Source organism: Galeopterus variegatus, unplaced genomic scaffold (assembly GCF_000696425.1).
Source record: "Galeopterus variegatus unplaced genomic scaffold, G_variegatus-3.0.2 Scaffold5523, whole genome shotgun sequence".
NCBI lineage: Eukaryota > Metazoa > Chordata > Mammalia > Dermoptera > Cynocephalidae > Galeopterus > Galeopterus variegatus.
In genome coordinates this window covers 76,788-103,742 of record NW_007731634.1, presented here as the reverse complement: position 1 = coordinate 103,742, position 26,955 = coordinate 76,788, and the positions used below count along the sequence as shown (strand labels likewise).

Below are 26,955 nucleotides of genomic sequence, written 5' to 3'. Positions count from 1 at the left end.
ATGATCCAGGGAGACAGCCAGTGGTGTGGCCTCTGCTCAAGTGGCATGCCACATGCTTCCCACATCCCTGGCCTCCAGGGCAGATGTGACCTACGGGAGGTAGCGGCTGAGCTCCAGCTTGCTGCAGCGTGACCAGTGGAAGCGGTGGAAGGCAGCCTGCACCAGGGGCGCCATGACACTGCCCAGGCTGGTCTCGTCTGCACAGCCATTCCCCTGACCATCGTGCTCCATGCCGAGCCTGAAAGATGAGGGGAGAATTGAAGGGAGCCCTACGACACGCCTGGGGAGCCCACCCCTGGGAAGATGGACAGACGGGCCAGCAGCTGGAAACCTTGCCCTGACCAGGAATACAGATTGCACCTCCTGGCCTCAGTTTCCCAACTATGCAATGGGGAGTACCACCCCTCTCTCCAAGGCTGCTGGATAGAAGCTGCCTCCCAAGCCTTTGCTCCTGCTGTTCTCTCCTCCCAGACACCCAACCCCCCTTCAGGCCCCACGCACATATGTTCTCACAGCTTCCAAGGCCAGCCCAAGTGCCAATCCTGCTCCAGGACACGGCCCAATTGCCCAGCCCAAGGGCTGACCTCCACATGGGGGGCCACCTGCACCACCATTATCAACTCACACACCATGCACTCTCTCCCCACCAGACCGAAGGCCTTTGAGTGCAAGGACCAGGTTGCATTCAACACGATTCAGTCTCATTTAATGAGCCACTCTGTGCTGGCCTCAAGCTTCTCCAAGACCCCACAGGACTTAGCACAGAGCTTTGCACGTGGTAGGCATCTCCCATGATAATACTTTACATTTAAAAATTTTCTCTTTTGGGCCGGGCCGTGGCTCACTCGGGAGAGTGCGGTGCTGATAACACCAAGGCCCCGGGTTCGGATCCCACATAGAAAAAAAAAGTTCGCTCACTGGCTGAGCGTGGTGCTGACAACACCAAGTCAAGGGTTAAGATCCCCTTACCGGTGATCTTTTAAAAAAATAAATAAATAAAAAATAAAAATAAATAAATAAATAAAAATTTTCTCTTTACAGTTGGTATTTAATGCCAAAGCCCATCGATCCTAATTTCCTAAACACTCCCAGGTGGCTGCATCTGGCCTTGACCACGAGGCAGACTCATGGGCCTCTAAGCTTGACCTTGTCTCTCCATGGGGAGGGGCCTCAGAGGTTTCCCTGGTGTCAGCCTCTATGTCGCAGGTGAGGAAACTGAGGCCCCAGAGAGGAGGCACCGCCTGGTGAGTGAGGGGCAGAGCTGGGATGAAATGCAACAGGATTGATTAGTTCTGCCCCTGTGGACAGACAAGGTCAGGAGGCATGACCGTGGAATATGTGCATCACCAGTCACACTGAACAATGGCTCATTTGTTTCTGCTCAGCACAGAGCTCTAGAGGCTTTTCTGTCCTGTTCTCCACTGCAGCCCCATTCCTAGAACAGGTCCTGGTGTGCAGCAGGTGCTTAATAAATATCGCTTGAATGAATGAATGAATGAATATGCTCTCTACAAAATCCAAGCCTGGGGATCAGGCAAGCCAGCCATCTGCCTGTCCCGCTGTCAGAGCTCTAAGTGTGTCTGTTTACAATGGGCTCAGGCCAGCTCTCCAGTGAGTACTGACCGCCAGCGTCAGCTGGAACAGGTCTCAGAAGGGCCTCAAAATGTGGATGGGATGGAGGAAAGCCAGGGATAGAGATCACTCAGCAGCCCCTGCTCATGATGAGAACACTGCCACTGACCTGGCCAAAGGCAGGGCCACATCTGTCCCCTGTGGCCCTGGGATTTGGATGCTGGGTCCAAGGCAGGATAGAATTGCTGTGGGCCCCTTGGCTCCCTCCCCCTCAGGGCAGGGACTTCCTCCACAGGCAGCTCTGGGATGCTGCGCCTCAGGGGCAGACCAGCTCCTCTGGCATCTCCCAGGACACTGGGACTTGAGCCTAAGCCTGCCACACCCATAGAACTCCTCAGAGCTCACAGTGTGGCCCACAGCCACAGAGCAGCCAGCCCCACCAACCTTCCTGGTGCCACTTACACATGGCCAGTCTCATGGGCCACCACGAAGGCTGAGGAGAAGCCATCCTCGTGGTTGAGGGCACAGCTTCTCAGGGGGTGGCACATTCCAGTGACAGGCGCATACCCTGCTGGGGAGAGGGAGAGAGGGCAGAGAGAGGTCATGGGCAGGCAAAGGAGGACATGCTGAGGTCTGTGCTCAGGGTGGCCACCACAGGGACATCCTGACCTGGTCAGTGCTGGACAGTCTCTGGAGGAAGAAGGATGCTCACAAAGTCCCGCCTGCAGCAGAGCAAACCTGGGCCTAGCTGCCCCCAAGTCCTAAGGCTTGATGGTTTTCCTCATGGCCTACTGTCTCCCAGGGTATGCTGGCTCCCCACCTCTAAACAAGGGGTTTCCAGGCAGGACCCAAGCCTGTGCACACTCTACTTCTGTGCTGCCTCCCTCCAGTCCCACAGTCAGCCAGTCAACAAAGAGCTCTGAACACTTTCTATGCAGGGGTGGGACTACAGGGAAAATTGAGAGTGGGCCTAAAGGGCTAGAATTCAAGGAGCAAAGTGAGGGTGAAGGTCTGATCTGGAAGAAGGGAAGGGGAATAGTTTCAACCAAGTGGGTTGAACCAAGTGGGGGGACCAGGGAATGACTTATGGGAGACACAGGACTGGGCCTGGAGGACAGTTGAGATGACTTGCCAGAGGTGGGGAAAGACACAGGCAAAGATCCAGAAAGGCCACCCAGGTACCATGGCAATGCAGCAGAGCTGACAGTGAGCAGCAAAAGCTGCAACCTACATTTACTAAGCACTGCTGTGTGGGGGACTTGTGTTCTAAGGGACCTGCTTGCAAGACTGACCCAGGGGTCCAGTGATGGCTAGAAGAGCACACTGGTCTGGGGAAGCAGGGTAACAATAGAGAGGATTCCTTGCCTGGGCCTGCAATTGACCAGACAGAGCTATCTTCCTATCTTAGAGTTGCTGAAATGTTCTTTTATTTGACATGATTTTGGGGGGTGTATAATGAGAGGCTGCAGTGGGAAGGTAGTGTCTGGGAAGGAGTGGAGGTCTAGGAATTGCTCTATGTCTGATGTATGTACATGCATGTGTGTGTGTGTGTGCATGTCTCTGTGTGTCTATGCATCTGTGCATGTGTCTGCACATGTGTGTATATGTACTGGTGTCTGTGTACCCGTGTGTGTCTCTGTATGTGTGTATACAATGTCTCTGTGTTTGCACATGTGTCTGTGTGTGTCTGTACATGTGTGTACTGTGTCTTGTGTCTATATGTGGGAATGCTTCTGTGTATGTGTGCCTGTCTGTGTGTGCATTTGTCTGTATGTGCATGTATGTGTGTGTCTCTGTGTGTTTATGTGTATGTAAACCACATTTGGGGCTTCAGTGATTCACACAAGAAGCCTTATGGTTAGGCAAGGCTGGCTGACTCATTTCCAGTACCAGTATTAAATCAGAAAAAAACAGAAAGCCCTCAAGTTGGGGGCTGGAGATCCAGTTTGAGTCTAAGATCTGTCTCCTCCGTGCTATCGGACATGGGCAAGCCTTTTCACCAATCTGTGCCTCAGTTTCTCCATATAGGAACCTGGGTGATCAAAGCTGCATATGTTTGCAGAGAACTTATAGTTGTCAATTCTCTGTCACAGACATTTCATGTACCCCTTGGCCTTCTGAGCAGCCCTGGAATGAAGGAAAACCAATATTATTATTTTCCCCATTCGACAGCTGGGAGAATCCAGAGAGATGAAGTGATCTTGGGTCACTGGGCTAGTGAGGCATGGAGCTGGAAGTAAAGCACAGACTTCCTTTCACATACCCCATGCAATCCCTACCCTAGATGCCCTACAGACTGCCATGAGGACAGATGGTTACTGTGTGGGTAAAAGCATCTTGAACATCATAGCAGGAGAGGTGTTGGAGATATGTGATTTACCCAACAGGGAATCCAAAATAATGGTCATAAAGATGCTCACCAGGGTTAGGAGAGCCATGAAAGAACATACAGAACTTCAACGGAGATAGAAAGTATAAAGAAGTAGCAGGCAGAAATCACAGACTGAAAAATACTATAACTGAACTGAAAAATTCAAGACAGGGGTTCAACAGAAGACTAGATCAAGCAGAAGAAGGGATCAGTGAAATCAAAGACAGATCACTGGAAATCATACAAGCTGAGGAGCAAGAGGAAAAAAGAATGAAAAAGAGTGAAGATAGTTTAACAGACTTATGAGACACCATCAAGCATAACATGCACATTATCAGTATACCAGGAAGGGGGCGGGGGGAAGAAAGAGAGAGAAAATGCTCAAAGAAATAATGGAAAAACACTACCCGAGCCTGAAAAAGACAATAGAAATCCAGATCCAGGAAGCCCAAAGGACATCAAATAGGATGAATCCAAAGAGACCCACATTGAGACACATCATAATCAAATTTTCAAAAGTTAAAGACAGAGTTTAGAAAGCAGGAAAGGAAAAGCTAACAGTTACATACAAGGTAACTCCTATAAGATTATTGGCAGATTTTTCAGCAGAAAGCTTGCAGGCCAGAAGAGAATGGGATAATATCATCAAAATCCTGAAAGAACTAGAATACTATACCCAACACCCTTTCAAAATGAAGGGGTGATAAAGACTTTCTCAGACAAACAATTTTGTGACATCAAAACATAAAATGTGAGAGGAGGAGGGAGAAAAGTGTAGAGATTGTGTATGTGATCAAACTTAATTTGTTATCAGCTTAAAATAGCCAGTTTTGAACAAATTCTTCATCAAAAGGCATACAGTGGCTGAATGGAGTACAAAACATGACCCAACTATATGCTGCCTACAAGAGACTCACTTCACTTTAAAGGACACTCATAGATTGAAAGTGAAGAAATGGAGAAAGATGTTCCAAGCAAATGGAAACAAAAAGAGAGTAGGGGAAGCTATACTTATTTCAGACAAAACAGACATTAGCTCAAAAATGGTAAAAGGAAACAAAGAAGGTCATTAGATAGTGTAAAGGGGTCAATTCATTGATAGGATATAATAATTGTAAATATATATGCACCCAATATTGGAGCACTTACATATATAAGGCAAACATGAAGAGATCTGAAGGGAGACACGGACTGCAATACAATAATAGTAGAGGATTTCAATACCCCACTTTCAACATGGGCATGTCATCCAGACAGAAAATTAATAAGGAAACATTGGACTTTGAAGTTCTGAGAGGGAAGTTTGTAGCAATAAGTGCCTACATCAAAAAAGGTCTCTAATAAACAATCTAATGTTACACCTCAAGGAACTAGAAAAAGAACAAATAAGCCCACGGTTAGCAGAAAGAAGGAAATAACAAAGATCAGAGCAGGTATAAATGAAATAGAGACTAGAAAAACAATAAAAACAATAAACAAAATTAGGAGTTGGTTTTTTGAAAAGCTAAAAAAAATTGACAAATCCTTAGCTAGTCTAAGAAGAAAAAGAGAGAAGACTCAAAATCACAAATGAAAGAGGAGACATTACAATTGATAATACAGAAATACAAAGGATCATAAGAGACTACTATGGGGCCGGCCCGGTGGCGCACTGCTACAGTGTGCCGCTTGGGAGTGCGGCGGCGCTCCCGCCAAGGGTTCGGATCCCACATACAGACCGGTTCCCACTCACTGGCTGAGCGAGGTGCGGGCGCGACGCCGAGGGTTGCGATCCCGTTGCCGGTCCCGGTCCGGTACGGGCGCGACACTGAGGGTTGTGATCCGTTGCCGGACACAAAAAAAGACAAAAAGGAAAAAAAAAAAAGAGAGACTACTATGAATAATTATATGCCAACAAATTAGGCAACCTAAGAGAAATGGATAAATTCCTAGAAACATATAAGCTACCAAGACTGATTCACAAAGAAACTGGAAATCCGAACAGACCAATAATGAGTAAAGAGATTGAATCAGTAATTAAGTCTCCCATCAAAGAAATGCTCAGGACCACATGGCTTCATGGGTGAATACTGCCAAACATTTAAAGAAGAACTAATATCAACCCTTTTCAAACTCTTCCAAAAAAACTGAAGAGGAAGAGATACTACCAAACTCATTTTATGAGGCCAGCATTACCTTGATACCAAAGCCAGACAAAGATATGACAATAAAAAAAGCTACAGGCCCAAGTCACTGATGAACATGGATGCAAAAATCCTCAACAAAATACTAGCAACCCATATTCAACAGTACATTGAAAGAATCAACACTGAAAAAAGAAACATTGAAGAAAGAACAGTACATTGAAAGATCAAGTGGGATTTATCCCTGGGATGCAAGCTTGGTTCACCATATGCAAATCAATAAATGTGATTCACTATATTAACAGAATGAAAGACAAAAAGCACATGATCATCTCAATAGAGGCAGAAAAAGCATTTGAAAAATTCAATATCCTTTCATAACAAAAACTCTCAACAAATTAGGTATAGAAGGAATGTTCCTCAACATAATAAAGGCCATATATGACAAGCCCATAGCTAACATCATACTCAGTGGTGAAAAGCCGAAGCCTTTCCTCTAAGACCAGAAACAAGACAAAGATGCCCACTCTCACCACTTCTCTTCAACATAGAACTGGAAGTCCTGGCCAGAGTAATTAGGCAAGAGAAAGAAATAAAAGGCATCAAAACAGGAAAGTATGAAATAAAATGGTCTCTGTTTGCTGACAACATGATCTTTATATAGAAAATTCTAAAGACTCCACCAAAAAAATGGTCAGAACTGATAAAATTTAGTAAAGTTGCAGGACACAAAGCTAACTTAGAAAAATCAGTACTAGGCTGGCCAGTTAGCTCAGTTGGTTAGAGAGCACAGCCTTATAACACTAAGGTCAAGGGTTTGGTTCCCTGTACCAGCCAACCATCCAAAAAAAAAAAAAAAAAGTACCATTTCTATACACTAACAACGAGCTGTCTGAAAAAAATTAGTGAAACAAACAAAAATTAATGAAACAATCCCATTTACAATAGCATCAAAAAAATAAAACACCCAGGAGTAAATGTAACCAAGGACATGAAAGATCTGTATACTGAAAACTATAAAACATTGATGAAAGAAAATGAAATTGATATCAATAAATGGAAAGATATCCCTTGCTAATAGATCAGAAGAATTCATATTGTTAAAATGTCTATACTACCCAAAGTGATCTACAGATTCAATGCAATCCCTATCAGAATTCCAATGGCATTCTTCACAGAAACAGAGAAAACAATTCTAAAATCTGTATGGACACACAACAGACCCCGAAGAGCCAAAGCAATCGTGAGCAAAAAGAAAAAAGTTAGAGGTATCATTTTAGCAGATTTCAAGTACATTACAAAGCTATAGTCATCACAACAACGCGGTGCTGGTATAAAAACAGACACATCGACCAACGGGATAAGATAGAGAGCCCAGAAATAAACCCACACATCTACAGTCAATCTATGTTCAACAAATGTACCAAGGACACAGAATAAAGAAAGAACAGTCTCTTCAATAAACGGTGTTGGGAAAACTGGATATTCACATATAGAATAATGAAAATGGACTCGCTCACCCCTTATGCAAGAATCAATTCAAAAAGAATTAAAGACTTAAACATAAGACCTGAAATTATACAACTATGAGAACAAGTCTGGGCGGTGATTTCTTGGATATGACCCAAAAGCAAAAATAGACACATGGGCTCGCATCAAACTAAAAGTAAAGGAAACAATTAATAGAGACAACTCACAGATTAGGAGAAAATATTTGCAAATCATACATCAGATAAGAGACTAATATCCAGGGCCGGCCCGGTGGCGCACTGGAGAGTGCGCCGCTTGGGAGCGCGGTGGCGCTCCCGCCGAGGGTTTGGATCCCATGTGGAGACCGGTTCCCGCTCACTGGCTGAGCGCGGTGCGGGCGCAACACTGAGGGTTGCGATCCCGTTGCCGGTCCCTGGTATGGGCGCGACACCGTTGCGATCCTGTTACTGGTCAGTAAAAAAGACAAAAAGGGAAAAAAAAAAAAAGAGAGACTAATATCCAAAATATAGAAAGAACTCAAACTACTCAATAACAAGAAAACAAATAACCCTGTTTAAAAATGGGCAAGGGATTTGAATAGACATTTCTCAAAAGAAGACACACAAATGGCCAAGAGATACATGAAAAAATGCTCAACATCTCTAATCATAAGAGAATTGCAAACTAAAACCACAATAAGATATCACTTCCACCTGTTAGAATGGCTTTTATCAAAAAGATGGAAGATAAGTGTAGGCAAGAACGTAGAGAAAAGAGAACCTTGCACACTGTTGGTGGTGTTATAAATTAGTACAGCCATTTTAGAAAACAGTATGGAGGTTCCCTAAAAAACTAAAAATAGGAGCTTCCGGTCAAGATGGCAGAATAGATGGTCCCCAGCGTCACCCTCTCCCACAAATCAACCAATTTACAACTATTAAAAAGCAACAACAGCCAAGCTGGGGCCACTAGAGCTCAGGGGAAGAGGAGGAGAGACCTACAGAGTGCATGAAGGTGGGAGAAGCCACAATGAGAGAAAGAAAGGGCTGCTCCGACTGTTTTGACACCCGACGACTTCAAGGCTGGAGCTGCAGAGTGCATGGAGCAGGAGCTGGCAAATGCCCCTGCTGTGCCCTTCATATGAAGTTGCTTGGAGTCTGCAGGGGAGAAGAAGGCCTTGGTGGTCCCCAGGCCAGCAAAACTACTAAGAGGGTTCCCATGGACCCACATAGGAGCGAGGGGCCACAGACAAGTGAATAAAGGAGCTATTCAGAGGCCAGTGAGTCATCGCAAGGGACCAGTGCAGGGCCCATCCCATGGGAAGTGTTTGGAGTGCAGGGTGTGGGGGAGATGGGCCCACCAGGGGAGCATTGGGGCACAGCATGGACAGCTGATCTGCCCTCCAATCAGCACAGGACCACTCGGTGGAGACTGGTCAGGAATACAGATCTGCAGGGGTGCAGTTTGCTGAAAAGACTCAGCTCCAGACCAGAGTTTCCACACAACCCAGGTGTACCGGACCTCACGAGACCCAGAAGTACACACAAGGTCAACAATTAAACTTGAGCTGCACAAAAAGCCTTCCCCAGAGAATCAGCAGCAATGAAGCCATTTAGCTCAACCACAGGGCTCAAGTGCTGGTTCCCACAGGAAGTCCCCCCGTTTTAGAAGCAAAGGACAACAGATTAGTTCCAGTGCAGAATTTAATTGGTGGGAACAGCAAATAATCCAACACAAAACTGAAAGAAAATACAAAATACCCACAGATCAGAGATGAAGTCTGATATTAACGAGTAGAGGTCTCACATCACCAAAGAACACCTATAAAACCTAGAAGGACCAGAAGCCCCCTAGGCTCCCAAGCCAGGGCCAGGGGAGGGCCGGGGGCCTCAGCCATGCCCCCCAATGACCACGCCCAGAGCAGTGATGACCACCAAGCCACCACAAGAAGCGTCCTGGGCTCCTCCACAACAACATTTTAGAATATGAAAAATAATATTAATAAATAAATTTTTTTAAATAAAAAAAATATAAAATAAAAAACTAAAAATAAAATTACCACATAGCCAACCATCCCTCTACTAGCCATATACCCAAAGGAATTGAATTCAGTATGTTGAAGAGATGTCTGCACTCCTATGTTCATTGTGACATTATTCACAATAGCCAAGACATGGAAACAACCCAAGTGTTGGTCAATGGATGAATAAATTTTTTAAAAATGTCATATGTTCACACAATGCAATACAATTCAGTCTCAAAAAAAATAGGGAATTCTGCCATTTGTGACAACATGGATCAACCTAGAGGACATTATACAAAGTGAAATAAGCCTGATACAGAGAGACAAACACTTATGATCTCCTTTATATGTGGAATCTCAAAATGATGAACTCATAGAAGTAGAGAGGAGAATTGTGGTTACCAGAGGCTGGAGATGGGGGGTGCAGGGTGCACAGGGAAAGGGAGATGGTGGTCAATGGGCACAAAGTTTCAGTTAGACAGGAGGAACTGAGGAGCTGGTGCTCTACTGCGCAGCATAGTGACATAGTTAATAATAATGTATGGTATATTTAAAAATAGCTAAAAGAGATCATTTGAAATGTTCCCACCACAAAAAAATGATAAATATTGGAGATGATAAATATGCTAATTAGCCTGATTCGATCATCGCACGATGTATACATGTATTAAAATATCACATTGTACCCCATAAACATATACAATTATTTTGTCAATTAAAAATAAAATGAAACAAAAAAATTAAAATTAAAAATAATAAAATAAAACTTAAAAAAAAGATCACTGTGGGGTCTTCCATCAGCTAGTTTCTGGGACATTAAGCACCGGGTCCAGGGCATGACCACTCACAGCCACCCGCAGGCCCGACTGAGACCATAGGAACCAGAGTAGGAACCTCTTTACTTCTCCTGGTCCCCAAGAAATCATCTCAAAGCTTGCCCACCTGTCCATCTGGGTCCTGTCCCTTCAAACCTTCCCAGGGTGGGCCCCAGAGAGCCCATCATCTCCAGGCCCAGCCTCAAGCCGAGCCTCTGTCCTGCAGGCTGCACACACCTGGCAACAGCAAATACAGTACCTTGCATACCTGAGGGCCCAAAGTCCTGCCGGGTGAGGAAGATGACGTGGTCATGGTGCTCAGCATGGCTGGGGTCCTGGCGCTGCTGGGAGTATGCCCAGCGACACACCTGTTCCAGGCTGCGTGAGGGGTTCCCATGCTCGATCAGGCTCAGGGACTGCAGGACAACAGTGAAGCAAGTGGTCAGAGCCCGAGGATGCAGCAGCAGCTCTCGCCCCCATTTATAGGGGGGAGCACTGAGGCCCAGGGGGCTGCAGTACCTGTCCCAGGATCACCAGCTGTCCCCACTCTGCTGCTGGCACACAGTCCACCCTGTTTTAAGGAATGGTCATAGGCCAAGCACTGTGCCATGTGCCTGTTGGAAACTCAACGCACATATTTCCAGTCCCTCCACTAACCTGCAAAGCAGGTGCTGAGCGTTTCCTCCATCCTGTATGTTTCCTGTCTTATTTAATCTTCACAATAGCCCTTAGAGGAAAGTTCTGTTGCTGCCGCCATGTGGGGGACAATAAGTGACTGGTCTAAGATTGCAGAGCCGGGGGCCCCAGGGCTCAACCATGACAGGACTTGGGTCAGTTGCCGCCCCTCTCTAAGTCCTTTTTCCCCATCGATTTCTCAAGTGGGGCCTCCCTCAGTAAAGGTACAGGCTTGTCAGTTTCTCCTACTGAAGAACCTCTAAGTTCCTGCTTACAACTTCCAATGCCTCTGCCACCGAAGCCTCAATTCTCATGGTCTCGAGGTTCTGAATCTGGATACAGTTTCCTGGATGCTTGTCCCTCCATGCCACACCATAGCTGGCCCAACACTCTGGCCCTCCAGCCCCTCTCCCTCCAAACCCTGCCTACTGAAAAGGGGGTTTACCTGTTGGTAGCCAACCATAATCAAGCGGACAAGGGCAATGTTTATATGGGCCCCCAGGGACTCGTCATGGTAAATCTCATTTACCTGCAAGAAGAGAATGCAGTTTAAGGGGAAGCAGGTGTTTGTCCAGGGCCTACTATGTGCCAGGTGCTGGGCTGGGTTCCTAACATATGGTACCCATTTCATCCCCACCATGAGCTTATAAGGCAGGCATTCTCATCCCTACTTGACAGAGGAAGAAACTAACATCAGGAGAGGCAAAATGTCTTGCCCAAGGACACCCAGCTAGCAAGCTGCAGAGCTGGGATTCAAATCCTAGAGTGCTCAATTCCGACACTGAGCTCTTTCCATGAATCCAACGTGTGTGTGTGTGTGTGGGGGGGGCTGGTCTCAAACTGAGCAACTCTGACTAAGACTCTTATCTTTCCACATCTCTAAAGAGCCTCTTCCAGAAATGTCATCCGGCTCAGGGAACAACAGTTTGGGCTGCTCATTCTAACATCCCTGCATACCTTTCCAATTGCCACTGGAATAATGTCTGCCCTGGAGTGCCTGGGGAGGCCCTGGGGAGGCAGGAGTGGGCTCTTCTCCAGGGCAAGTCCAGGGTGGAAAGTGCTCAATGGCCTTGGATCAGCATCATCTGGGAGCCTGTTAGAAATGCAGTCTCGGGCCCCACCCCAGGCCTGGGTCAGGGTCTGCATCTGAACAAGATCCCCAGTTGAGGAGCACTGCTCCAGATAATTTCTTTCTCTTGCACACTCAAGAACATGTGGCAGTGCCTTGCACAGTTCATCCAAAAATCCAGTCTTCTGCAGTCCTCTGTTTGGGAAGCCCCTGAACAGTGTCCATGACAGGGGGACACACAGCCTCTGCTCGTCCTCCCCAAGGATAGAGAGCTCACCCTCTCTTGAGGATGCCCATCTCCTGAGATGTCCTGCTGGATACTCCAGCTTGTTTGTTTTAAATAACCTCTTTTCTGAATATAAAACATTTCACTGTAAAAAAAAAAAAAATTGAAATGTACGAAAGAAGAGAAGTCGCCTACACTACTATTAGCCAGATGTATAGTAACCATGATTAATATGCTTCCTGCCACGTGTATGTGTGTGTCTTATTTTACAAAATTGGAATCATATGGAATATACTGTTTGTATTTTGCTTATTTCATGGAACATTATTCTGTATATTGAAAAGCATAATCTCTAATGTCTGCATGTGATTTGCCACCACTTATGTAACTAATCTCCTATTTGGACTCTGAGAGACTCAGAGAGAAGTGACTTGTCCAAAAGGAGAAAGGACTCACTCAGCGAGTCAGTACACAGCAAAGGTGAAGCAGCTACTGGGGCTCCCAGATTCAAATCCCAGCTCTTCCTCTTATGAGCTGGGTGGCTTGGGACACAGCAGGTAACCCCTTAGAACTTCTGTTTCTTTTTTCTGCACAATGGGCATAATAATGGCTGTGACAGGGCTGGCATGTGAGCCACACGAGGCACTGGGACCCACAGGAATGGTAAGTGGTCAGTGCTGGAGGCAGAAATGGAGCCCACCTCCGACTGCCACCCACATGGCTCCCCAGGAGCCGGGATGGTTTCACTCACACTCTTGTTCTCACCACTTCCATCACCCCATGGCCTTTGGCCACCTCAATTCTTTTCCACTCGTAAGCAAAGGAACCAAAATACAACCCACAAAGGGACTGTTGTCTACCAGATAGAGAGAAACAGTGCTCCAGCCACACTGCAGGACAGTCCCAGGAAGAGAGGAAAGCCAGGAGGGAGCAGGAGACCTGCTCCCATGCCCACACACCCCTCCTGGGCCAGTCAAGGATGGTGCCAGGCTGTGGGCACAGAGCCACGGCAGCACACGCCACACCAAGCCCCAGCCCCAGCCCACTCGTCCCGGAGCCCAGAACTGGCAGCTGCCCCCATCATGAATGTGCAGACTATAGAGCAGCCAGCATCAGGCTTCCGCCACGGGCCTGCCTGGCGCCCACGTCTAAACCCAACCGAAGAGTGAGACCAAAGCCCAGCCCCCACTGTGGGAAAGCCACCCCCTGCCAACACCCCACCCCTGCCACTCCCCAGCAGGACTGAAGACACTGTGGGAGCAACATGCTCCAATGCGTGAAGAGACGGCGTCTTTCTCAACCCACCCGTCCCAGGCTTGTCCTAAGACGGACTGCGGAGTGGAGGGGGCAGGGGTCCAATCAGCCACACACACAGATGCCCCTAATGGAATTCCAACCTGAGCAGTTTTTGCTGATGGCTGAAATGGTAATCAATCTGCAACAGACTGACTCTTAAACAACCTTGACTTCTCAGCCCCTCCAACACTGGAACGTGGCCTTCCTTCTACTCTGGGGTGTGGTCAGTGTCACGTTCCTCCCTGATGTGCTCTGAAAGACCACAGATGAGTTCACGGGCAATGCTTGCTCTACATAGACACATCTGTGCCCCATGTATACACATGTAAATCCGCCGGCTGTCCTGGTGCAGGAGAGGAGTGGAGTCACTGGGACACTACGGTGGGGATGTTTGCGGGGCCCCTGGGCATCTGGAAGTATGCAGGGCCATTGCCTACCTCCATGTGTCTCTGCTGTAGGGTGAACCACGTAGATGCCTGTCAGAATCCTGCCATATTCCTCCTTTCTGTCCCTCACTCGGCAGGCCTCCAATGACTCTTGCTCTAACAGCTGTCATTTCCAGTGCAGGACATTGGGAGGTCCCCACACTGGGACTGGGGAGGGGGCTGCTGCCTCTCTGAGCAGGAGGTAGAATGAGAGCTCAACTGTCTAACACTGGTGAGAGGCTGGGCGGGGCCTCCTGATGCCACCTCCCACTCCCAGGTAACTGACCTAGAGGCAAATGCTGAGCAAGCGGGAAGGAACACCCCATTGGGAGAGGCCATGTGGCCCTCAGAAGCAACCTGGAGACCACAGGCTTCAGGCAACTGGTGTACCAAGCTCGTGCCACACCCCAGGATCCTGGAGGAAAGGGAAACGGTGTGCACATGGGCAGGAGGGCTCGGGGAAGTCTTGCTGGGGGAGCTGGGAAGATTTCTGGACCGAGATGTTATAGACCCTTAGGAGGAGATGGGCACAGGCTTGTGGTAGGAGAGAGCAAGGCAGGAGCCATGCGGAGCCACCAAGAGAAACCAGGGTCATTGGCAATCAAGGTAACTGAGGCCAGCTGCATGTTTGTGTCCTTCCAAAATTCATATGTTGAAATCTAACCCCCAAAACAATGGTGTCAGGTGGTGGGGCCTTTGGGAAGTGATTAAATCACAAAGGTGGAGCCCTCATGAATGGCATTAGTGCCCTTATAAAAGAGTCCCCAGAGAGACCCTTCACCTCTTGTACCACGTGAGAACACAGCAAGAAGGAGCCATTTATGAACCAGAAAGTGGGCTCTCACCAGACACCAAACCTGCTGGTACCTTGATCCTGGACTTCCCAGCCTCCAGAACTGTGAGAAAAAAATTTCTGTTGTTCATAAGCAACTCAGTTTATGGTATTTTGTTACAGCAGACCAAATGAACTAGCACACCAACCTCCCATCTGCCAGGGAATTTCTTCCCAGCCAGGGCTCACACACCTCCAGCAGGGGAGCTCTTGGCTGCTAGAAAGTTCTCTGGCTGTAAGCCCCATTCAGCCTCTCCATCATCCACCTCCTCCGCTGGCGTAAGTCTCCCCCTTGAAGTTTGACTGAGCGGTCTGCTCCCTTCCCGGGGACAGACAGTGACTACAGTCTCTCGGGGACTGCTCTCTAAACACACCTCAATCACAGAGAAATCTTACTGCAAGAGAGAGAAGACAGATCACTCACAGGGAATGATCACTGGGCTGAGAACAGGTTTTCAACAGTAACAACGGAAGACGCTGAATTAACACCATCAAAGCACCAAGACAAGGAAACCGTCAACCTAGAATCGTGTACCGGCAAAACCATCTTTTAAGAACCATGATGAAATGAAGGAATTATCAGATCAAAACTGAGGAAGCTACTCAGACCTCACTAAAAGAACTGCAGGAAACATGGAAAATGACCCCAAAAGAAAGCCTAAGGTACAAATGGAATGAATCGTTTTGAGGCATAGGAGCAGAATTTAGCAATCAGAATTAGTCTGGTCTTTTCTATACTAAATAAGGATAATAAAAATAAAGTGTTTCTATTTTACTCCCTTTCTCCCCTATTTAAAAAAAAAAAAAAAAGAAAAGGTGGGGTTGGCCCCACTGTTGCAAGTCCCCTGGTCTGGTCCTTCTCTGGTGCCCTGGTACCCTCACCTGCACACAGTCCTATTATCCCCAGGCCCTGAGTAAGGACCTCAGCGTCTGTGATTCAGCTAGAGCTGCCTTGAGGCTTTGCACCGGCCAAGGAGGTGTCTGGATAGGGCTGCCATGCCCAGCAGGAACTGCAGAGGCTGCCTGGCACATGGCGCCACAGCCCAGAGATATGGGCTACCTGGGAGGCCAGGACCCCGGCCCCTCCAGAACACACACACAGGTGGCTCCCTGTCAGGCTCCAGCCTGGCTGTGCACCCAGGGCCTGGTTCTATCAGTCTCGGCCCATGACTGACTCCCAAATGGCAGAGGTGAGGTGAGGGAGCCAGCTCAGGGATCAGAAATTGCTTTCCATGGGTAGACACAAGGCAGGACAGGTGCAAGACACACCCACAGGACAGAACAGTTTGTACAGTTTCCTAGCTTCCCACCTCTGAGTCAAGTTCAAGGTCATCTCTGCCAGGACCCCCCAGGTTATGATTCGACATCATATACTGGCCTGAGATAGCCACTGGGTGTGTACCAGAAAAGCAAGCAAAGGTCAGGACTTTCTAGCCAAGGGAGAAAAAAACAGCAGAAGGGAGAGAATGGGTAGAAAGTATTAGGGTTGGAGAGATGTGCTGCTATTCACCAAACACCTACTATGTGCCGGGCACCAATGCCAAGGGCTTTGCATCCAACCTCACAACAACCTTATGGAGAGAATTATTCCTGCCTCATAGGCAAGAAATCTGAGGTTCAGAGAAGTTAAGTAACTTGCCCAAGGCCACCCAGCTGTAAGTGGGAAGGCCAGAATTTGAACTTAGATATCTGTGATTCTAAGACTCCTATTCCTGGCCACGACACTCAGCTGCTGTCCAGAACCAGTTTCTGTAGCAAGGTAGCTAAGGTGGGCTTCTCTGGCCTGGCAGAGAAGATGCAGAGAGTCTACCACTCAGAGGAGGGAGGCAGGTGCTTACCCTGGGCCCATAAGCCTGGCTCAGTGGAACATCAACAAGCAGCAGATAGAAACTGAGCTTCTGAGGGCCCGGGGTCTGCAAGGCAGTCCTGACTGCAAACATTCTGTCCCATTGCACACTTGTGCTCTTCAATCCATGTTTTCTCATCCTTACTTCAGAAGCTGTGGTCCCCTGGCTAGGGTGGGGATATGGAAAGAGTCCTTGCCCTCAAATAATTTAGTCTTGCTGAGAAGAGCAGTCGCACTGGTGAGAAGAAGACAGTCCAATGGAGGTGAGATAGAGCAGGCCAGAGGAGCCAGGGAGGGGAGCCCTGAACATGGGCAAAGGGGGAGAGAAAACACCTCCTAAGCCAGGGATGGGAAAGGAGAGAATTCGCCAGGGGCCAGCAAGCAATGGGCAAGGGGGCGGCTCAGCAGGGAAAGGGACAGGAAGAGGCTGGCTCCCCATGCCTTGACATCCTCTGGGGTTCCAGAACCTGCTCCGAATTATTCTCTCCACTGTCAAACATGCACCTCAACTTCTGGATCAATCACAAAAAGGCTTCCTCCCTTCCAAATGCAGGTGGAGGTGGGTTTCCCTGTTCAGCCAGGAAGTGGTTGCAAGAATCTCTTCCCTGTTTCCCTATAACCCTGCGTGGCCAGGGGCTTGTGGTCAAGCTCTATTGGCGTGGTAGTTCAGCATCTGTCTTCCCACCGAAAGGGAGGGTCAGACTTTCGGTGCCTGAGGCAGAAATGCCCAGGCTGCAGCCTGGGGCCCCAAGGGCTGGAGAAGCTTCCCTAAGGACACATCCCATCAGAGACCAAGCCCAGGCCTCTGGAGGCCTAACCTACTCATGGGCCTCTGCTGTTCACTTACTGCCTCTGAACCGGGAAAGGATGGGCCAGTGCTGCTTGAAGACGGGACGGCCACAATGACCTCTCCTGCCCTTTCTCAGTCCTAGGAAGACGACAGCAACGTGGAATCTCAGGCCCTTGGAGCAGCCCCTCGGCTCCGCAGCCCTGGCCCTTCAACAACAGGGCACGCGGTGACCCTGCAGGCCTCATGCTCCCACACCCAGGGTCCCCAAGAACCGCGCTGCCTTCCCCTGAGTCCAGGTGCTCCTCTTTTCTCACATTTACAATCCCTGTTGACCAGGTGGCAGTTGTGGTGTGGCTGTCACTGCCTGTGCAAGCGATTTCTCATGTTGTCATATCTGTGTATGTACAAGAGTAACAACATGTGATAAAGATCTAAGTCTGAGTGAGGCTAAAAGGGCTCTTCTAATAAGTATAAAATAAAAGTACCACAAGATGATAATAAAAGTGCCAGTGTTTCAGAGTTCAGTTGGTAGCACTTTTTTCTTTCTTAAGTACATAAAGTAATGAGGCATCTGGCAATCAATGGGCTCTTAGATCTGATGAAATATGGTAAGTACACTGTGTATGTGTTCACAAACATGTGAACTTGTCTGTGTGTGCACACCTGATTTGGTGCATGTATTTATGCAAATACATCTGTGGTACACATGGGTGATTAAAAACGTGCATATGTCTGGACGTGTGTGGGCACACATATTGTATGTGAGCATGCATGTACATGTGTAGGTGTGTATCAGCGATTTACCGCTGCCTATGGCCTGAGATCCCTGCCCTCACTAGCCCTCAGGGGCTGTCCCATGCAGTAGCCACAGCTGGGCCTAGTTTCCCCTGGGTAGGGACACTGAGACCTGGCCAGGATGCCATGCTCATTCACATGCCACATCAGCAGCCCTGCCTCTGGGGTCACCAGTGAGGCATTGCAGGCAGAGGCTGCTCTCGGGGCGGTGCAAAGAGGGTGCTGAGTCTCCTGATCTGTTTCTTGGTTGCCACAGGCTCAGCTGCTCCATTTCTTCCCCACCAACTTCATGATCATGCTCTATATTTCACAGGGCTGATGTACGCTACAAGTGAGCACTTCAAGCCACCTTTTAGCCAGTACACTTCTTGTAGGTGTGGCTGCCTCCAGGACTCCCTAGAGCCTGCAGGCTGGTCTGGGCATTCTCCCAGGACCTAGATGCTCATCCCACCTCATGCCCAGGTGTTTGTGCAGGGTGGCTCCAGAGTGCACAAGGACAGACCCACTGAGACCAACAGAGTCCCTTTCACGAGTCCACAATGCTCAGTCTTTATCCCCCATGACCTATTTGCAAAACGCAGCAGGCTTTATGTCCCAGGTTGGCCTGCCTGTGTGTAAACAGAAGCAGTGTGGAGACCTGGAAAGACCTGAGCTCTGCCACTTCTGGCTGCTGCATGGTCTCACCCCTCTGAGGCCGACTCCACTCACCTCTGCGTGTGAAGGAAACACAGCCTGCAGAGGCACGAGGATGGCAGGTGAGGGCAGATGCCAAGGATTTGGAACAAGGCTTGGCACGAAGCATGTGCTCAATGGCGTCTGCTACTTTAAAACTTCTACTTTCCACTCTAGGCACCCACGAGAGCATCCCAGAAGCCAGATTTCAGGAGTCTGCCCTCCAGCATGCTGAGTGAGGTGCTGCACGTGAAAGCATGCTGTGAGCCACGTGTGAGGGATGCTCATCCTTACTTCTCTCTTGCAGAGCTCCCAGCATCCATCCGCTCGTGATAAGCACCGTTCTCTGCCCAGGGAGGTTGCTTTAAAAATGTAAATACCTATGTGTGGCAGCTGGAGCTGGTGACTTAGGTCAGGGGTTCTCAGCCTGGCCACTACGGACGACGATTCAATGCTGGTCCTTCTCAGCTAGGGGACTGTCCTGTGCACTGTAGGAGGTTTAGCAGCAGCCCAGGCCTTTACCCACTAGATGTCAGTAACTTCCCACCCCTTCCAGCTGTGATAATCAAAAAATATCTCCAGACATTATCCAATGTCCCAGTTAAGAACCGCTGACTTAAAGTGAATGAGTTTTTGCTTTTAGCAAAAGCAGTGGAAGGTCTTTGGGGAGAGACAAAAGAGAAAAGGACCAAAAAGAGAGGGAAGAGGAGGATTTGTATCAAGGAGGATGAGCTGCTTTGGAGGTTCGTCTACCCCAAAGCCACACTCTCCATCAGCATGAAAGCAGTTTTCGTGGTGTTCCAAACCAGCTTTTATGATGAATATTTAACACGTGTCACCCTTCCAGGCTGAAGCCACCCTATTCTGACATCATCTGCACCAAAACCTCCCGGGTCTAGAAGGGACACTGAGCTCTCTCCCAGGCAGGCCACCTGAGCAAGCCCCAGGCTGGGAAAGGGGCTCTGGGCCAGGGCAGAGCTGGCACGGCCCTGCCATTGGCAGAGTTGCCAGCCAGCGTCTCCCTGGGAACCACCCCCAGCACATTTGCATTGTCAGCCAGGTGGGGCAGAGTGAGGAACGGAGATGGGCAGCAAGCCTATCACCCAGACAAGGAAGCTGCCAAGAGGGGTCCTGAACAAACAGACTGGAAGTTTCTGGCTACAGACTGGCTTGATGAGAACCCGTGAAAGGGACTCTTTGTCTCTCTTCCCATGTTCTGCTCCAGGCCCTAGGAGGATCCCCGCATCCCCATGTCCACCAAGGGAGTTCTGACCCCAAAGATTCAGTGCATCACCTCAGGCAAGGAGAAGACGCCTTGCAGCACCCAGCAAGCCCAGGCACAGCCTGATTCTTGCTACACCCCAGCTGGGAGGCCCAGCCATGGCCAGGAGCCAAGAGCAGGAACATGTGCAGGGGTCCAAGCTTCGGGATCCAAGTCCACTAGGGAGACCCGTCTCAGGAAGAGGCTTCTCCTATAAAAGGGCAGCATTCTTCCCACTCCCAGGCCAGGAACTTGAGGATCTTCCTCCTCCAGCTTCTGCAGAGCTGCTCATCCCCAAGTTCTGCCACAGCAGTGGGGGGAAAGCACAAACTTTGGAATCAGACAGATCTGGGTTTGAATCCAGCTGTGTAGATTCTGAGCCAGTTGCTTAGCTCCTCAGAGGGTCAGGAATGTGGCCACATAAGGCTGCAGCAAGGATTCAAGGATCCCGTCTGTGAAGAGCCCTGCTCTGTGCTGATGCACGGCAGGTACCGGGATGACACTGTGAGGACTGGAGAGGGCTGGAGAGTCCCTCCGACCGGGCCTTTCCACTAGCCCGTCGCAGCCTCATGCTTCTGCTTCCCATCCTTTCCTCCCCCAAATCCACCTCGGACGCTGCTACCAAGAGAGAGCCTATGCTACTGCTTCAGGCATTGTCCTGCCACAGCTGGACTCGCGAGGGGTCTCTGCGGGCCTCTGCCCCCTGCCCCACACACCGGCTCTGCCCACTCATTCCTGCCCCACAGCTCTGCTGTGCCGCCTGCTGCCACCACCATGCTTGGCCTGCAGCTCCTGGCCTCGCCAAATCCCTTTCTCCCTCAAGGCTGGCTCAGCTCCAACCCCCTCCAGAAAGCTGTCCTTCCCCCCCCCCCAGGCAACAGGGACGGCCACCTCCTCTAAGCTCCTACACTGTCCTCAATGGTTCCTTGATTATTCCATGGGACTGAGGCTTGTTTTTGCAGACCAAGCTTCTAGAACAGGAGTCTGTCTATGACATTAGGCACTCAACAAACCCCCCCCAAAAAGCTGTCCTTCCCCCCCCCCCAGGCAACAGGGACGGCCACCTCCTCTAAGCTCCTACACTGTCCTCAATGGTTCCTTGATTATTCCATGGGACTGAGGCTTGTTTTTGCAGACCAAGCTTCTAGAACAGGAGTCTGTCTATGACATTAGGCACTCAACAGGTGCTCACTAAATGCTGAAAACAACCACCCCTTATGTTTCAAAGGGCTGAAATGTTTCCCTAGTTCTGAGATTTAAAGAAAGTGGTCCAGGGCCGGCCCGGTGGCGCACTGGATAAGTGCGCCGCTTGGGAAGCGCGGCGGCGCTCCCGCCCGAGGGTTCGGATCCCACATACAGACCGGTTCCCGCTCACTGGCTGAGTGAGGCGCGGGAGCAACGCCGAGGGTTGCGATCCCGTTGCCGGTCCCCGGTCCGGTACGGGGGCAACACTGAGGGTTGCGATCCGTTGCCGGACACGGAAAAAGACAAAAAATAAATAAATAAATAAATAAAGTGGTCCAGATGGGTAAACTGAGGCACAGAAAAAAGACTAGTCTGTCAAGGGCCCATCAGCATGTGAGGGACGGATGAGGGGGCGTCATCACTCACCATCTGGAGCTGCAGGAATATTTATAGCACATTCCCAGCTTAACACAAAAGCAGAAGGGTAGTCAGGGCAACTCTGACTCATTGTCACAGCTGTCCCTGACAACTGCGGTGCCCAGGGCCTCATCAGAGAATTTTGAGTGCTTCACTAACGGCTTCTGCCCCCTCCTCTCTGGGTTAGCACAATAGGACCATCTATCCTGGGAACCAGATCTCCTCTCTCTGATCCTGCCAGGCCAGCCCTGGCCCCAGAACCTAGGATCAGAAATGGTCACATGATGGCGGGTGCTTTACTGACTCCATGGAAATCCCCTACAGGAATCCATGCTTCAAGCATCCCAGCCAAATAAAGGCTCCCACACAAAGGACAGGATGAGAGGCCGGTCCCCTGGGAGGGAGAGGTGGCCGGCTGCCCATCTGCTCACCAACACGGGCTGGGAGTCTGGCTGGCTGTCCTCTGCCCCCAGGAAGTCGAAACCCCACATCCCCACGGAGCCTGATGGCAGTGGCAGGTTTGCAAGGCAACAGCTCCATCTCAGTGCTGAGCACTTCTCTCTTCCCCAGAGGAACGGGGCCTTCGTGGGAAGCTCTGCCTCAACTGTACCCTCACCCATCCAGGGCCCTTTCTGTTCCCACATGCACAGGACAAGCCAGCAGAGAGCAGAGGACCCAGCCTCTACCAGCCTTCCAGAACCTTTGAGAGGACAAGTACTCTCCCCCTCCCCCACTTCCTAGTAGGCTATGAGGAGAAGGGAGGGGAACCAAGACCACCCAAACAGGAGTGCCCAAGGCAGGCCCTCGTGGCATGGGCTTTCGTAGAAGCTGAGGACGCTCCCTGGCCAAGGCTGTGAGTTATGGGCCAGAGGTCAAGGGTCAAAAGTTAGAATGTGTTAATTTGGCCAAGAGAGCTGAAATGGGCTTACCTTCCTCCAGCAGTAAGTTCTGGGGACGTGGGAAGGGGCACCAGAGAAGGAGGACGGGTGGGCAGCTGGCCCCTGAGTCATGAACCTCTACCCCCACACCCCACCACCATGCACGCCGTCCCTCACAGCTCCAGACCTCAGCGGTTCACTAGACCCTTCTGCACTCATCACATCCCCATCCGGGCAAGCCCTTGGAACACGAGTTTCAAAAGCACACTTAGTTCTGCGGGAAGAAATGCTTCCTTTTCTGACCGACGGAAAGGCCTCTTCCGATTGCCCAGGTAAGCCCGCACACTGCATGGGGAACAAGCCCCCAGCCTCCCTCCCCGTTACCTTCCTACCTTTGCTGCCTTTAACACGACTCAGAGGTGGGTTCTGTCGTTTTGCCACAGCCCCAAAGAGCAGCCCCTCCACCTGCCAGGTCACTTGATTTGACCCTCTCAGAACCTTCTAGAGGGCCTCAGACCAGACCAGCTAGTGGGTCTGGTAAGGCTCTGCCAAGGGCACCCAGTGGCCCAGAACCCACAGATGTGGAGTCCCTCCCCAAGCAGCGATCTCAGAGACTGGCACAGGGTCACGGCCCCTCCAGGATATACACGCATACCCTCATTCACTTTCCTGGGGTCACTCCTGGGGTCCTCTTCCTGGCCTGTGTAAGGACCCATTTGGAACCCCAGAGTTAGTATTAAATATCATTTTAAACTGAAGACATCTGAAACTCAACAGATGCAAAAGGAAGCCTTCCCAGAGCTTCCCTTCTCTGACTGAAAACAGCGCCTTCTGGGAAATGAAGCTGCCAGAAATCCCCTCTCAGGGGAGTTTCATGGCCATAAAGAAGACAGACAGACCACTCGAACCCACATCAGCAGACATTATCACAAACTTCATCTCCCATTTGTTCTCTTAAAAACCAATTTGTCTTTCCTAAAGAAACCTATACATCCTTCCCATAGAAGCCTTTCCTTTCCTCTCCCTTTCTCTCCCCACTAAATTAGGTACATAAGCCCCCAATTTTAACCATCCTTTTGAGTTTCTCATCCCTGAACATTCCTATATTTGAGGAACTAGTAAATAAACTCTCTTCCCTTGCCAATCAGTCTTGCAGTTAATTTGCAGGCCCTTCATAACTGAACGTAAGAGGATAGAGCAAAAGTTGTTTTTCTTTCCTGACACCTGGGTAATCAGCCATGGGCAGTATCACCCAGCACAAGGTCACAGGAAGAGTGAGCTCTGGAGAGGACAGAGCAGTCCTCAGATCCCAGCCCCACAGCTGACCAGACGGGAGAATAAGGACATTGAGGGTACTCATAGGGTTATTGGGAGGCTTCAAGTAAATGATATCAAGTTTAGAAAGAGTCTGGCTCCCAGTGGTTGCTAAAAAATGACTCCAATGGTAACTACAATATCATATCTACTATCTGTGGACACACAGCAGTGTTCGCTCTGCAGGCCGGGACTACGCTTGCTAATTCTTTTGCTAATCCTTTTGTTTGCATGCCTCGCTGCCTGCTTTCTGGGAACATATCCCATTCCACTTCACCCCCCGACACAGCAGTGGGTTCTGACCTTCTAGTCACAGCAATTAGTCCAGGGATGGCCACAGGACCCACCCCTGGCCAATCTTCCTTAGGAGGGCAGGAAGGATGCCTCTATCCTTTGGGTCCTAAAAGCATGACGTGTGAGCATCTGGAGATGGCCCCATTTCCCAGCATGGGAGAAAGCCTGTCTGCTGTTGGCTTCCATCACCGAGCACAGACCAGCAGGGAGGGGAAGGAGGGAGTATCCTAATGGGCGGAGGCCCTAGTCCCTGTGGTCCCTGGAGCTGTCCTGTCCCGGAGCTCTTGCACTGGCTCTGTGGGCACATCAGCAGCTTCCTTCCAATAGAGCCCCTCTTTGGTTTAAGCTAGTGTGAGCTGGGCCTGTCACCTGCAACACAGGAGCCCTAACACCCCACTCCACCCTGCCCAATGCCTAGCACCATGGAGGGCCCACTGAAGCATTGCAGCCCCTGGCTCTGAACAAATAAATGGATGACAGCCAAGACTGGGGTAAAGCCAGCTGGGAGCAGGGCTCCAGGAAGCTCTTCCACCCTTCCAGAACCTGCTGAAATCTTAGCCCAATCAAGAGTCACTTAAGAAGCTGAGCAACAAAATTCTCAATGGAGGTGCCCAAGGGAACCTCTGAAAGACTTTCTCTGAAAGATGCAAGAAAGGATGAAGGGTATCGCCCGAGAGAGCCTGTGGTACTCCTCTGACGACTCACCCTCACCACTCCCCACGCCCCAGCCAGAATCCAGAAAGTGAGGTGCAGGGGACAACGCAGTGTAGGGGGTGGGGGACACAGTCCCAGCACGTAGCTGTTTAGGATTATCACACAGCCAGGATCCAGGGATGTGGACTGAGAAAAGCTGCCACCCCTCTAGCTCCAGGAGTGGGGACGCAGCCTCCTCACACTTAGGAGGGCCTCACCTTCAGAGTAAAAACTTGTCCTCCAGTGGAAACGCAGCACTGTCTGCGGCACAGCTTCCCCCCGCCTGTATCAGATCCCGAGGAAGCCACCCTGCGATGGACAGCGCGCAGATCACCGAGAGCGTGCAAACACAGTCTCCCCTCCGCCCTGGGAAACGCCAGTTTTGTCTCCATTTGCACGTTTATTTCAAAATCCCTGATCCATAATGGTTTCGGTTCTTGGGTTCTCTTTTGACTGAGTTATAACATGTGCCTGATGCCGTCATTGATTAATGACTAAAAATCTCATTCATGAGTAAAATCTCTAACACAAATTTTTTTTTTTTTTTAAAAAGATGACCGGTAAGGGGGTCTTAACCCTTGACTTGGTGTTGTCAGCACCACGCTCAGCCAGTGAGCGAACCGGCCATCCCTATATAGGATCTGAACCCGTGGCCTTGGTGTTATCAGCACCGCACTCTCCCGAGTGAGCCACGGGCCGGGCCTTGTAACACACATTTTTATTTCTGTATGAGAGTTGTGATTTTACCTTTTTCTAAAAATCATCTTTTAACAAACTGAAAGAGTCTGGGACTGTGAAAGGACCTGTCTCACACATCTATGGCCTTCAGCCCCAGCTTTGGGCCACAGGACCAGGCTCCCAGTGCACTTGGGCATCCCGGGGTCTCCCCGGCCTCCTGCCCCTTTCCGGCCCCTCCTCCTGTTCTCCACCTGCTGGCTCCTGGGGCCCAGCCCGGCTCTCGGCTGGGCATCCCACTAATGGGATTAGTACTCAGCTGTGTGGTCTTAGGTTGGGCCTGCAATTCCTAGAGTCTGGGTGGGGGGTCAAGTGTTCCAGCATGTGGGTGTGTGCATATTTATAGTCATCCTCTCTCCCTTCCTCCCTCTCTCTTTCTCAAACAGCTACATGTGGTAGCCCTTGCTCTTTGTGTCCTAAGCCATACAACAGGCTTAAGGGATAGGAGAATAAGTATTTACACAAAGAGGTGGCCAGGGGCGGGCTTTCTGGCACCCACCCCCTACCTAGGGCTCCCATAACTGGAGCTGATTTCTAGCCCTGCTCTTTATTGGTGCTAGCATTGCAGACAGAAATCTGCTGCCTTCTTTTCTAATCTCAGTGGATGCTGGCTACCTGCTTCCCTCACAGACACAATTCACTTCCACATTTACGGATCCCTGTCAGGCCTTGGACACTGTGCTGTGTGCCGTCAGGTTTCCAAAAAGGATAAGACAATGTCCCTCCCCTTAAGGAACTCACCTTCAGAGACTCAGACAAAGAACAACTTACTCACATCTACGTGAAGACAAGCAACATCACTAACGGCCATAACAGAAAGCACTACTTGAGTACTTGCTATGTGCAGACATGTGCTAAATACTTTAGGCATAACCTTCACAACAAAGCCAAGAGAGATACTTTTAAAATGCAGAGTATTGGAGGGGTAAATTTCACAGCAGACACAAATCGGGGTGTCTGGCCACCTCAGAACAATTTCTCCAGTGACCATGTGTGCATCTAATGCTTCTCCACCTTTGGAAAACTGATGATCTCCTCTCTAACACAGAGTGATTGGCCCAAACGGTGGCCATGTGACCCAAGTTAGGCCAATCAGAGTCCTGCCCCAGGAATTTGTGCCTGGGAACTGGAGGGAAAACTTCCTTTGTCTCTAACCATGGAGCTATGGGGATAAGAGT

General features: G+C 49.7%; 1 protein-coding gene across 2 annotated transcripts in view; it reads right to left on the bottom strand.

The window, feature by feature from the left end:
- The window catches only part of ADAMTS14 (ADAM metallopeptidase with thrombospondin type 1 motif, 14), an 84,917-nt gene that overhangs the window by 22,586 nt on the left and 35,376 nt on the right, over positions 1-26,955 (bottom strand). Inside the window, exons 5-8 of one of the 2 annotated variants that reach the window (XM_008589565.1) lie at positions 11,495-11,578; positions 10,643-10,790; positions 2,035-2,140; positions 95-238 (exon numbers count right to left, since the gene is read on the bottom strand). In XM_008589565.1, the coding sequence (XP_008587787.1) occupies positions 95-238; positions 2,035-2,140; positions 10,643-10,790; positions 11,495-11,578 (482 nt within the window). Of the gene's footprint in view, positions 1-94; positions 239-2,034; positions 2,141-10,633; positions 10,791-11,494; positions 11,579-26,955 lie in introns of both variants that reach the window. The other variant, XM_008589564.1, reaches the window with a different exon arrangement.